At 45.1% G+C, this 14,027-nt stretch overlaps 1 protein-coding gene across 1 annotated transcript in view; it reads right to left on the reverse strand.

The window, feature by feature from the left end:
* Window positions 1–5,451: 5,451 nt before the first annotated feature.
* Window positions 5,452–14,027, reverse strand: part of GALNT16 (polypeptide N-acetylgalactosaminyltransferase 16) — a 73,854-nt gene continuing 65,278 nt past the window's right edge. The window contains exons 15-16 of the mRNA XM_088167102.1: window positions 8,897–9,036; window positions 5,452–6,643 (exon numbers count right to left, since the gene is read on the reverse strand). Of these exons, the coding sequence (XP_088023228.1) occupies window positions 8,899–9,036 (138 nt within the window). The 3' untranslated portion in view covers window positions 5,452–6,643; window positions 8,897–8,898. The remainder of the gene's footprint in view (window positions 6,644–8,896; window positions 9,037–14,027) is intronic.

Here is a 14,027-nt window from a genome sequence, read left to right on the forward strand (position 1 = left end):
CTGGCAACTCAGAATAGATCTGTTACAATTTGTCATTTTCATCAAAAATCTGAGAAATGGCCTGAAGAAAATGACTTCTGCCTCAAATAGATCCCTCCATACCTGAGTCACTGAAACACCACTGGCATGCTCCCTGCCCTGCAGCACGATGGGCAGCAAAGGCAGTCCAGGTGATAAGCCAACATAGTCAAACCTTCATCAACAGCTGTACTAAGATATTCTTAATGGGCAGAAGTATCAATGTATTCAGCAGTATTGCAGATTAACAACTTGAGATAGGCAGGGTGTTTCAGAAGGGAACTGATGCTGGACACTGAGGGAAAATCTGTGCAGAACATCCCCTGAACACTGCCAGTACAGAATGCAGACCCTATTCAAGCATTAGCTGTATTTCTCTGCTTCCTAGCAGCCCCTTCAAGATTTGCATTACCAGTTTCCCTCTGTGTGTGGCTGAAGAAATACCAAGCAGGATAACCACCAAGCTGCCCCTAGCCCCAAATCTCACCCCTGCCTTTGCTTCTGTCACAAAGCCAGTGACTGCCAAGCAGCATTCTCCCAGCCACTCACATTTCTTAAAGTCAATAATGTTAATATGCACAAATAGAAATTTAGATCAAGCAGGAGCAATTCAGACTGAGTTTGTTCCCCAAATCTGACAAGTGAATGCGCTAATGAAAAACATCCACACAACCCTGAAAATAGAGAAAGAAAAATGCAATAGTGAGGAGAAAGTCTAACATCAGTCTCTGCTTAGAAAAATATTTCTCTGTTCAGTATCCTCACCCATAAAATCTATTTCAAGACCAGAAAGGACCAAATGCAGATGTAAGTGAAGGTGGTAGCAGAACACACAAGGACTAAATAGAGCAGAATTTCATTCTTGGGCAGGCAAGGCCATAGGTGTAGGTGCACACACCAGCTGCAGGGTGGTCACTGCTGTAGTTAGCACAACAAAGGGACCAGGACAGGCAGACTGCTGTAGCATCAGCACAGTGGCCCCAGCAGCTTGTACAGCCCAGCCTGGGGTCCAGACAGTGCCAGCTGCAGTGCAAGTAACCAAGATCACCAGTGCTGAGCCTGGTGCCTGAGGAAGGGCTTCTTTTTCATGCTGCATGATGAGCACAGAGAACTTAGACACCAATAAAGCAAGGAAAAAAAGTCAACAAATAATTAAATGACTCACAGGAGGAGCTTTATTAGGAAACACCACCAACAAAAACGATTCCTATTTGCTTTTTCCCAAATGGCTGAATTCAAGTTCATGTTGCAGTATTGGGATGAGGTGACTGGTTTGCAGTCTCTGAGGATCACTGCAGAACACTTTCTTTTTGCCCTGACCCTTGGTAACATGAGGCAAAACTGAGAATTAACTGTCCCTATTTATGTTCTCATCACTCAACTTCCAGCTGTTGTACCGATGGTTCTTGTGTTTATTTTAAAAGGGAAGGAATCACTGGGGTGAGGGGTGGAAAAGGTTTAGTTCAGTCCTGGTCAGCCTTGGGCTGTCTGATCCTCACTGAGATCCAGAGAAACAAGACTCAAGAAACAACATTCAAAGACAGCAAGGAGAGAAGCAGGTGGCTCCAAGACTGGGCTGGGACATCAGCCTCAGCTTGCCCCAGTGCCCCACCTTCTACAGACACCCTCACAGCAGTGCATCCTGCTGCCAGTGGCACAACAACCCTTCAGTGGGAGCCAGGTTTGAAAGTCACAGCCTGAGCATGTTCTTCCAAGTCCTGGCTGGCTGGCACAGGCCAAGCTGTCTCCTGAAATAGAAATGGGACAGTTTGCAGAAAGACTGGGGGTAGCTGGCACTAGAAACAAGAGACAGGTCTATGTGCTCCTCAGAGCCTGACCCAACAGTCTTGTCCTAGAAACACCCCCAGGCATTATAGGAGGACTCCTACTCCTTTCACATCTCTTTCTTCTTCTCCCTCTTGCTCTATCACTGATTGGGCTGAAAGGCACAATCAAGCTTCTTCCCATTTTTCCTACAATGGAAACTATGGCCATATTTAAGTGTCCTCATACCTAATTCACCCCTTTCCCAACCACTGCTTTTCTGCTTGCCACAGCACTGGGAACAATACTGCATTTCTTCAGTCAGGGAGAAATGCAAGCCATCACCTTCAAAACATACTGGCATTGACATGATTTCTGGTTTGCCCTCATTATATGCTGGGAGGACTGGGAAACAAGGTGTTTTGGTGGGTAAAGAAATTCACACACTCTGGCGAACTATAAAATATGTAAGCTCTTCAAATAAACTGTTCTCTGTACTTTGTGTGCAGGTGTCCCACTTCTTTGAAACTGCTGAGGGCACTTCCAAAACACAGCTATACTGCAGGGCCAGTTCTGGTACCCAGCTGCAGACAGCAGCAGGTCCACAGGTCAGAACTAAGCAACCACCAGGAGACCCCATGGCAGCCCCAAGGGACAGTGACATGGAATGCCAGGGCAGGAGGTGAAATGGGACTCAAGGGCTGGGATGAAGCCAGGGAATGCTCACAATCACCCTGGCAGGTAACAGCCACCATGATTACAAGGAGCTCAGGCTGCTTGAGAAGGGCACACTGAGATCCACCCATCAGCTGAGACTGGGATGGGGAAAGGCAAAGCAGCCCTGTGCCCTTGAGCACAAAATTCAGGGAGAAGAGCCATTGGGAAAAGAAAGTAGACAGACCTGGAAGTGCAGAGGGATTCACGGGTGGCCTTTTGGGTCAGTGAACCCATTTTGTCCACTTCATGCTCATGAATTTGTGCCTTCCCCAGGCACTGGCCAGCTCATACCCTGCACACGGCTGCTGTTACTGCCAAGCTCAGCTCTGCTGCAGGCAATGGTAAGCTGTACTAGTTTCCATGGAAATCAAAGAGAGAGAAGCTGGTTTCCACCAAAATCACATTCAAAACACAATTTTGTCCCTAATGGATTATTTTGTTATCTATTCTCTCATTCTTGTTTTTTTCCACCATGCAGTACAGATGAAACTGAATTTATTTAAATAACTCATATTTGTAAAGCACAAGTTTCATCAATAAGTCAAGCAGAAGTTGCTATTTCCATTTAGATGTGATGTCTCAAAAAAAGACAAGTGTTCAGTCTTGTCATACCAGTCTCATTTTCAGCACAGAAAAACTCCCTCATTCTAGCCTGGCTTTAATAACTGGTCAGTCACTGGTGAGCTTTAAGCAGCATTTCTCAAACCGATGCAGATCATTCAAAAAAGCAAAAGGTTGTTTACTTCCCTCACATCCCCAGGCTTCCCTTGCCCAGTGGCTCCTTTGAAACATTCTGCAGCAAAGAAACATTTTTTAACACAGCTCTGGACTGTATCACAGCTTTTGCAAAATACCTTACAGAAACAAAGCCCTGGAAATGGGGATGGCTGCTACCTTGCACCCCAGCTGGGAGAGTGATGGAAAGACAATGCCTCCTGTCCACACATGGGCACAGAGTTCTCCACTGGAGAAGCAGAGCCAGAAGCCCAGCATGCTGCAAATATCCTGTTTATTTTCATAGGGCACTGTACTGCTGATATTTTGCTACTATAGCAGCAAAACAAACAAATTGAAAACAAGTTTTGCTTCAGGTAGATCTAAACATCTAATTTCAATATTTGCAGTTCTCCAGGGCTTCTCTGCTTCTGTTTAAAGTTTTCACAAGTCATGATGAAAGAATGAAACTTCAGCCCCCTAAAAGGGAGGGATACAGGAGCTCTTCAGCTCCTGTCTGAACACTCACCAAGCAGTAGAGACAAAAGAGAAAGGATGCAGGCAGCATGTTAGGATGCTTGCCCGAGGGAAGAGCAGCAGTCAGGTTTCCAGATGCTTCTGAACTTAAACTGTACTTCTAAAATGCTGAAGAAGTCCAGTTAGAGGGCTAGAGATATCCCCTTCCACACACCCTGCAGCCCAATAGCAGATGGTCTTGAGAATTAAGAGACATTCCCATAAGGTCTCTGTATCAAGCAAATACCTTTTAACAAGCTGCAGAAAAAGATGGTCCCTCAGCACCTGGATTTGTCATTGAAGTAGCCTGGAGAATACCTCTATTTCTAAGAAAATAATCTTCTTTTTGAGTTCTCAAATAAAGTATCTGAGTATTTAAAAAAAAACCACCCAACAAACGAGCAACAAATCCAAACAGCACTTGATTTTCCTTTTAAGATAAAACATCTACTGAATTTAACCCAGATGTATGACTGCTGTGGATATGGTGTTTCTAGGTTCTCAGCCTCCAGCAGAGAAATTGCTCCCCTATAATTTTTCCCACATGATGTTCTAGACCCTTTTGAGGCACCTATTTCTACTCCCAACCCTTCTCTACCTTTTCTATGTGTCAGACCACTGCATGCCTGACCCTCTCCTCCTCAGAGGGTAACCCATCCCTCATCCATTTCTCCTTCCCTCTCAACCCCCCTAGTCTGGCTCTTCAGAAGATCAAAACCCTATCATTTTCTTAGGCAGGACTTAAAAAATCTTCCCAGCCATCATGACAGCCTGAGAACCTCCTGGTTTGTAGGGCACTTTGGTGGTCATCACTCAGGGTGTGCATGGCAGGGCTCCAGGGACACAGCCCAAATATGTCCTGCTCAAAGAACAGCACTAAGAGAAAACCCCAACTCTTCTCCTTTTTCTTGGTTTCTCACAGCACTCAAACATCAGGCAGCATGGATTAGCAGTGGCTCCTGCCACAGCAGCTGATTCCCAGCATACCTTCACCCTCCTTCCTTAGACAGGTGCTCTGGCACAGCTGCTTTCTGTATGGAGAGACCCAGCTGATTCTAGTTTGAAAAAGCCTCTGCCAGGTGAGCTGGCAGGCTGTTAAAGCCTGATTTTAAACTCAAAGTCTCCAAATTGGCACTGCAGGCTGGGCTTTTTTCTTTTGTTTTCCTCTCTGTTTTTTTTCTTCTCTCTTTTTGTTTGAAATAATGTGAGGTTAAAAAAGCTTACCAGCCTCCCTGGGGAGCCACGATAGTTGAAGCTCAGTGATGCACACGCTAGGAGACATCTGGGGGTGGTGATGCTTCTTTGCCCTCAAGCCAGAAGCAGAAGAAAGGTCTTTGGGAGGCTTATATAAAAAATAGGCAGGCTGCTAGCTTAAGGAAAACATCAAGGAGGGAGTAACAGGAAGAATCAATTCCCCACAACCCCAGCTATTTCTTTCAGCATGTAAGTCAGCCCATTAATTGCCAGGAAGGATACTTGTCTCCCTATCCAGCTGAGAAGAACTGTTTCAGTCCTTTTCAACTGGTACATCACTGTATCCTAGAAGCATCTCTGCCTGCTCCAGCAGTATTGCTCCTGAGGCAATCCACAAACCCATGCAAAGAACTGGAGTATGTATATCCAGGGGACAAACCCAGGGAGAGACAGAGGAGGGGACCAGGAAAGAAAGGATGCTCTTTTCCAGCAGAGAAAGAGAAGGGAAATAAGAACAGGCTGAAACGCTTATTTCAAAATGGATTTTATTCCAGGCATTAAACAGATTCTGGCACATGCTTTTTTTGAAGAAAAAGGAAAACTAATCTGAGTTCCACATAAATTACATCTGGCAAAGTGCAGCTTACAAGTGAGTGGGAAAAATAAACCTTTTGAAACCGATTTCTGTACAACAGTAGATTCAGCTCCTCTTAAATAAACCTCCATTGGTTCACAGCACAGGAAATTACACTTGATGCTCTCATACAGTAAAAGCTTTCTTTAAGGGTATTACCAATGCAAATGCTCTCTATTGACAGTCTAGGGGGCTGTTTAAAGTCAACAGGAAAACAAGGGTGAGCAGCTGTTTTTTCTGACTGTTAAAAATAGTCAAGTTTGCTTGAAGAAATCCTAACAGACACCTGTTACAAAACATGGCACTCTGTGGACCTTGGGGGGAAAAGCAGAGATAACATTGTTCTTCTTTCCCTTCAGTCAAGGGAAATTTAGAGTATGCTAATAATGAGTTTGAACAAGATTTTGTTTATTCCAAGAAGAAGTTCAGTTTGCCCACACTTGACAGCAGTCTTTTGTAATGGACCTCCTTTTCAGCAATTGCTAAAATACATTGGAAACCAAAGGATGATGTGTGGGGAGGTCTGTGTTGAGCTAAAGCAATGCTTTAGCTAACAGAAAAAAAGTGACCAGCTGGGAGATGACCTCAGGTGAACCTGTACAAAACCAGGTAGAATTAAAAAACGAAACTCCAAACTCCACAAGCAATTCGAGTTATTGACACCTAGCATATGTCCACCTTTGCCCTGTCCTCCCCCAGGCCAGGGCACCTGAAGAAGGAGAGTGTCCCATCTTCAGCAGCCCCAGCTTACAGCCCAAGAAGGATGCCAGGTCACAGCCTGCCAGGAGGAAGAGAGGCACAAATCAACACAGCTAGTGTCCATGTCTGCTCCAGGAGCAGTCAGCAACCTCCAGCCTGGGAGCCAAACACACAGTCAAGGGCAGCAGTCATCGTGCTGACAAGAGCCCTTTGAATTAGGGCTGGCCCAGAGCTTGGAGACTGTAAATAAGCAGAGCTTCTGTGGTCTGCAGCAGTCAGGAGCATTGTTTGTAGAGGAGCTGGGTCCTGGTCCCAGAGTGGTTATGAAGAGGGAACTGCAAGAAAGCTGCACACACACAGTGGGAGCAGGGAGGAAGGAGGCAGTACCTGGCAGAGGAGGGAACATGCTGTTAGCTGCAACACAAGTGCTGGAGAGTGAAATGGGGGGGAGGTCAGAGGGTCCACTTAGGCTGTGTTTTGATGAAAATATGTAATCCTTTCACACTTCACCGTATACAGAGCTTACAAACAGTACCTGCTCAGTGGCTCTTCATCTGTCTTTGCATCAAGCCAGGCAGGTAAGAACTTGACTCTTCCTGTCTCCTACTGCATAATGATGCTATTCTGAAAGGACCATCTCCTGTATATTCTTGCTTAAAAATGCAGTAGCTAATAGGATGGCATCTCTCCCCTCAATGGATCTGTCTGGCCTGCTCTCATTGCATTCTTAGGATATCTTCCTTCCTTCTCTGCCCTCTCCTGACCTCAGTGGTTCTGGCCCAAAGCATCTCTATACAGGAGATGAAAAAGAGAAATCACTGCAGTGTCAGTGCCCTCATTTCCACACAGAAGAGCAGCTGCATCATTCTATAAGGATCAAAAGGAACTCCCTTGTGAGTTCTCACAGTACAGGCAGGTCATTCTTCTGGCTAATCAGTGGTGAGATGGGGATCTGATATCAAAGTGAAGAGAGAGACAGGATAAGAGCTCCTGCCAGATGATGGATTTAATTTTTTTAAACCAAGAACAAAAAAACAGTCTCCAGTTTTCACACTAAGCACATGCAATGTATGAAGAACATTATCTGTTCTTTTGTCAACTGCTTGGGCTAATACCAAGCTAAGAGAAAGAATTAATAAGAGATACAAACATGATCAAAAACAAACAGCTGTTCAGAATCCAAATGAGCAACCTGTTTCTTCTATACCAGATCAGAAAGGATCCAAGCAAGCAATTGCCTAATGAAATGGTCCCACCATCTGGTTCCCCTGTCAGGTTCTTGGAAAGGAGGGTTGGTTCACAGAATCTAGCTCAAGAGGAAAATTTAACAGCTCTAATTAGGAGAATGAAAGGCTGTAGGGACTTCATTTGAATAGGTAAGCATCCCTTGGCAGGTTTGAAAGCCCACACGTGGCTAGAGCTGACTGGTAACTGGGAGCAGGATTGGGACGCTAGCTAGAGACCACCAGTGTCTTTGGCATTTCCAGAACACAAAGGAGCCTCTGGCAGGGCAGGCCTGCACTGTGGCAGCATTTGTGCAGGGGGCAGTTTCAGCTTCACCAGCTAACCTCTCCCCAAAGGGCTCACTGGGAAGAGACAGGGATGCCAAAAGTAGAGCAGCCCCAGCCTTTTTGCCTCATCTTTCTCAGAGAGAGAAGGAAAACCAGCTAGACAGAGGGAGTAGGTGGTTTGCCATGCCAGGCTCTGTTCACAGGGGCTATGCAGAGCTGGAGAGACAAGCATGAGAACTGTGGCCCTGCCCAACCAGCAGCAAGGAGTCTGCTATGACAGAGGGGCTGTCCCCTTCTGTCTCTCACAGTGGGGATCCGAGTGGGCTCCTGCCACAGGCATGAGCCATGTGCAGCACCTCGGTGTGTGGCTGGCTCCACCAGAACATGAATCCTGTACCTGCAGGCTTGGGCCACTCTTGGGGACAGGGCTGGCCTTCCATACATGGAAAAGCTGGAAGGAAGACTTCAACAGGGAACAGTCCCTGAAACAAACCCTGGTTAGACTGGTAAAACAGATTGTCCCTTTTCAATCTCTCTCCTCAGCACATTTGTCTGTATGGCAGCTACTATGGCAGAGGAAGGAATGAGCCCACCAAAAAGAGGTGACAAACGTGTCCCCAGGACCTGCTAGCTCTTTCCCAGCCTCTCCACTGATCACAATGACTCTTCTGGCCAGTCCTCACTGAGAGACATATGCATAAATAATGCAGATGTTAGAGCAAAAATCCAGGGAAGCCAAAGAGCTACCAATGTTTGTACGAGCGTAGCCTAAGCTGCTGGACTGAAGGCTGTGGACTCTGGATGCAGAGAAAGGAAAGGATGGGGAGAGCTGCAAGTACTGGGCTGAGTCCTCCTCCATCTCTACCTGCAGCTGTGCACAGGCATCAGCCTGATAAAGGAGAACTTAAGACAATAGATGGGAAGATTTTGACAACTATCCTGATCCCTCTCACCCCCAGCTTCTTCTCTGAAAAGCTCAAAAACATCAAGTGCTCAGCTGAAGTGGTGGCTTACTGATGGGCACAATGAAAACATTTAGGGTCAGACATACAAAACCATTCCTCCATTCCTGATCCCCCTCTGTTCCCAAAGTCTCATGCACAAAGAAACAAGGAGATCTCTGTGCTACCATCATGTTGCTTGTAGCAGCTCCCACTGTTGGCCAGGTACACCTGCTTGACAGGGGCTGGTCACCACTCTTCCAGTCTGGTTTTCCAGGCAGAGACCGCTGACAAAGTGTTGAATGAAGCTGCCTTTCATCTTCCACTTCTGTGAGAAGACATAGAAAAAACATGATGTTACTTCCATCCCCCTACACAACTGTGACTTCAAGTTGAGGGTAATCTCAAGTAAATTCCAATAACTGGGGAGAATGAAAATCAGGGTATGGACAGCATCTCTAAATCACTGTGTTCCTGTGATACCTGCACTTAGGTAGGGTTAGGGTTTAGCTGAGTTACAGGGCTGGATACTCAGAAGCATCTAGAAGGCAAAGGACAGCAGTGGTCACAGCAGCAAGCCTTGGCTGAATTCAAGAGGCACCTGGACAATGCTCTCAGGCACACGATGTGACTCTTGGGTGTCATGTGAAGAGCCAAGAACTGGATCAGTGATCCAGACAGCTCTCTTCCAAGCCAGCGTGTTCTATGATTGTGTGATTCTATCAACATAAAAATCAGCAAGTAATAGCATTTTCAAAGCATATTATAGCCACAGTTTCCAGGCCATTCTTGGTCCTGTGCACACAGGTGCCTGCCAAAACTTGAAACTCTCCTATGGCTGCTTTCCAATCCATGGAAAGCAAAGCACTGAAATGTCTCCCAACACTGAAAGGAACCTGTCCACAGAAGCAAAAAAAAAAATAAAAAATCACTCTTCCTACTGTTTGACTGCATCTCTCTCTTATCCATTGTTCCCTCATCTCTTCTTTCATCAGATTCAAAAGGTTCCATATACAACCCTTTCCTGAAGGTCCACTTTGGTTCTGCTACTTATCAGGAAACAAAAATGTGTCCTAACCTTGAATTTAGAATTCCACTGGGAAAGGGCTGTACATTCCACCCCTTCTTGGCAAAAAAAAAAAAAAAAAAAGGAACACTATGGCTGGTAATGAAGAGAAAGAAGTAGAAACAAGTCTGTGGATTTGGGATCTCCCAGATGAGGCAGCATCATTCATCTCCAGTGGGGCATAGCTGAGCTCAACAGGTTGAGAAGATTGAGGGGTCCAGGCTCCAGGGATTTTCCCTTCATTCTTTTCAGTCACACAGATGACCCAGTTAGAATTGTGGTCTGGGTGCTCAGATAGTAAAGAGCTTAGGAATATTATGAGGACGTTTTGCCTAACCCATGAGACTGATGAAGAAAAAGAAACAGTTTGACAATACTGATGGACCTCAAGAGTTTTGCAGAAAAGATATGCAAAGGGAATTTAAAAATTTCCTGCAATATCTGGACAATGTCAAAACCTACAAACATTTTAATTCTTGGGTAGCATAGCAAAAACACTGCCACATGCTATATGGTTTAAGATATTCAGTTATGTTCACATATTGCTGGCAGCTGTTGTGTGTCTTGGAGGGCAGGGCAGTTGCAAAGCCCATAGTAATCTGTTGCTCCTGTATCACGTATTCCTTCAGTCTAAATACCAGAGGCAGCATCAATTTGCAGTATTGCTAGCCCTGTTTGACAGGACAACAGTAAAGGAGAGTTTCTTTGTACAGCAGGAAGAAGCTGATTTTAATGGAGAAGGGGGCAGGAGAATGCAGTGATAATGGACAAGAAGATACAATGCAGTCTTTGCACTGCAATACCCTCACCAGCTGCTGCAACCCACTGCCTACACTGGTTCCAGAGCCATCTGGCTCCCATCTGGCAGAAGCCTCCCTACCAAGAGCTGAGGAAGAGTTACTATCACAAAGCAGCAGCTTTATGTAATGGTGGAGTGTAAAGGAGGGGGTCTTCTCCCCGGCAAGCTGTGGCCTGTGTCCAGCTGGTGCCACTGCTGCAGCCTCCCCACCAGTGTCTCCCAGTGCCACACACAGTGTCACACACAGTGAAGAGCCTTCTCACCTTCTCCAAAGCACACCTACTTCCCTGCCCTCCATTTCCCCACTACCTCTCTGTGAATTCTCAGTCTCCACGTTCCCCTGTGCACATGCTAGAAGAAGCCTGGCAGCTGCCTCTCCCACACACCCCATAGCTCACCAAAAGACCCTGCTGTAAAAGAACATGCTGCTATGAGATTTGAGACGAAGGACAAGGCCAATTACCAAGAGACACTTGGGGGGTTTTTGTTCTTTCCCCTCACTGTTCAGGGGAAAACTGGCACTACTAGAGGCTTGCTCATGTTACTCCTTCAGATGAGAGACCTGCCACTGTGGCACCTGTCCATGATGAGCAGGTACCCACTGTGAGTGATGTCTGTGGGGACAGTCTGCACCAACAGGCTCAGCAGGACACCAGCAATCACTCCCCAGAGCACATCTAGTGCTGCTGACAAAATCAGCTTCTCAGTGAGTCACACCACTGGAAAGCCCAGCATGTCAAGTCACCCCAAATTCCTCTGTTCAAAATAAAGTGGGACAAGTATGAGGAAGGGGGAGGACGAGAGAAGGTGAGAGCTGAAGGTGAGGCTCATCTGGGCTGCAGGGAGTGCCATGTATGTAGCTGTTATAAAACACACTAACAGTAAAAGCCAAAGAAGGGCTCCTCATCTCAAATGCATGGGGTATTTTCAGAATGATGAATTTTACCTGTTCTGATCAGAAACTGTGCTTTTCTGCCCTTCATGAGACACCAGAGCAACTCCCCTGAACCTTTCACAAGGCCTGACTGCAGATCACAGGATTACCAAAGACAGCCCAACATCCTGCCCTGCAGGGACACATCAAACCTCAGACCTTTCAGGAGGATGGGCAGTAAGAATGGATGGGAACTGGAGATAGGAAGCTCATCTCCCACTGTCAGCCACCTCAGAAATGAGCAATTTCGTCCAAACTAGTTACCTGGTGACATAGTTTTGGAGGGATCCAAAGTATAAGCCCCTATAGGAGGGCACAGCTTTTTCCCCAGACCACAAGGGAAGCCTGGACTGGTAGTTCTAAATGATAGCAATAATGACCATCTTTAGCAAAAATAAACAGAGCAGACACTTCCTGCATCCACGTTACAGGGAATCCTCTCTTCTCCTACACCCAGACATCACGACTGGACTGTACTTGGAAGGAAAGCTTTTGGCAGATACAGGCATTGCATAATTGGGGAAATCTTGGCTTGAAAAATCCTCTTTCATCTCCCTTCCTTATGCAGATGGAGATCATACAATTTACTGGTCAAAGTAGGTTTGGAGTGAAAATGGAGGAAGAAAAAAAAGGACCCATTTTTTCTTTGAAATATTGTGTCTTGACCCTCTTCCCCAGTGTCAACCCAAAATTTTCCCTACTTTTTTTGTGACTCTCTCTCTCTCTCTCCCTCTTTATCTATCATTTCAAAGCAGTATTAGGTGGCTGGATAGAAGCATTCTACATGCAATAACTAAGAGAAAAGTCAGAAACAGCCAATCTTCTTCTATCCAATATATACAAGAGCTGAAATTGTTTACACTAGTCTAATTTTTCAGGGTAATCAAAAGTTTTCTTTTAACCCCCAGTAATCCAAGCAGTCTATGGTCTCTCTCAAAATCCTAACTGTGAAACAATGGAATTGGCCAAGCTCAGGAGGCACAGCTGAGAAAGGCAAATTTTGTTCATGAGGACTGAGATGCTTCAAACAAAAACGTATGGAGAGCTGATAACTGGAGTAGCCAAGGATGTTGTAAGTTGTAATTGAGTGTATTTGCAGAGCCATGGGCAGCCTAAAGCTGGTCTTTGATGCTTATGTATTTAAAATTTAGCAGAGACAGAAGATGGAAAAGCTCACACCTGCATCCAGCAAAGTAATGCCTTCCTTTGAGCATTTAAATTTGTAAAACTAAATCACAACTAAGAGAAACACTTGTCTCCTGGAAACTACTTTCAAGGTACAGCATATTGCCAGTATTGTTCTACCTACTTATTGTCATGAAGATGCCGAGTCAGGTGCTTTCAAAATAGACAGGCTTTCACTCTTTTTCTTCTTGGATACTCTATATAAAGTTGCATTCATCTTCATCAATACACTGAGAAGTGGGAAAAATTTCCCAGTGGCACACAAAGGGACACAGGATTTCAATAGTCTCACAAGAAAACTCAGTGTCCTCATTTTCAGGCTGAGGTCACATTCCTTCAGAACATTTTAATGAAATATAGCTGTTTAATAGGATTTCTCAGCATTTCTTGTTCTGTTGGGAAATACTGTGCCAATGTTTCTCATTTTCATTCTCTTGTTTTAGTGTCTGACTCTCACTTTGCCTTCTATTTGTCCTCACTATAATACAAATTAAAACACCACTCCTACTGTCAGTCAGAGCCAAAAGAAACAAAGCTGAAGGCAATAATTTATTGTGCATTCAACTAAAAATGCTATTCTCCAAATAACATTATGGATAACATCCATCTGGTTTGAAATCTAGTTCTGATTATGCAGAATAGCTTTTGGCTGGTCTTCTGCTAACAGTGCCAGCTGTTGCTGTTGAATGATCAACAGGATCATGTTGCCAAATAGATTTAATTTCTGGTTTCTTTTAACCTAAGGAAGTCTGACAGCACCAAAAATCATCTGAAGTGTGACTATTGTCTCATATCCTCCTGCTTGCAAAATTTTGAGGTAACACTCTAGACACAAATCATAATACTCTAAAGTCTCTGCTAGAGTATTACCTATATGTTAGATGGAATGTTTTTAGCACTCAAAATTAACAACAAAATTATCTGTCCTTGGGACATGCTTAATGCAGAACAGCTGTGTAGCACGGGCACAGCTTCAGTATTTTTGAAAGCAGAAGCCAACTTTAGGAGCTGAGTGGTGCTGTCATAATGATCTAACCAATCTACCCCCAGGATACTAAAAACCAAAGCTATCACATGTACCATCTTTTGTCAGAAATGTTGCTTTTTCATGACTCAGACACAGACGTGAAATCTAGATCCAGAAAAACCCAAACATTTTTCTCTACAGATCTGTGATGACAGTGACAGGGAAGATGTTCCAAGCTGGACTTTCATTATGCTGCTGTCTCCTTTCAGGATATTGTACATGTGATGTGTGTTGCCCATGCTCACCCTCCTCCACTCAGACCACACCTTCAGGGCTCTTGCTTGTCATTTCCAGCTCTGCAAAGTAGC

This window comes from Sturnus vulgaris, chromosome 6 (genome assembly GCF_052056855.1).
Source record: "Sturnus vulgaris isolate bStuVul1 chromosome 6, bStuVul1.hap1, whole genome shotgun sequence".
NCBI lineage: Eukaryota > Metazoa > Chordata > Aves > Passeriformes > Sturnidae > Sturnus > Sturnus vulgaris.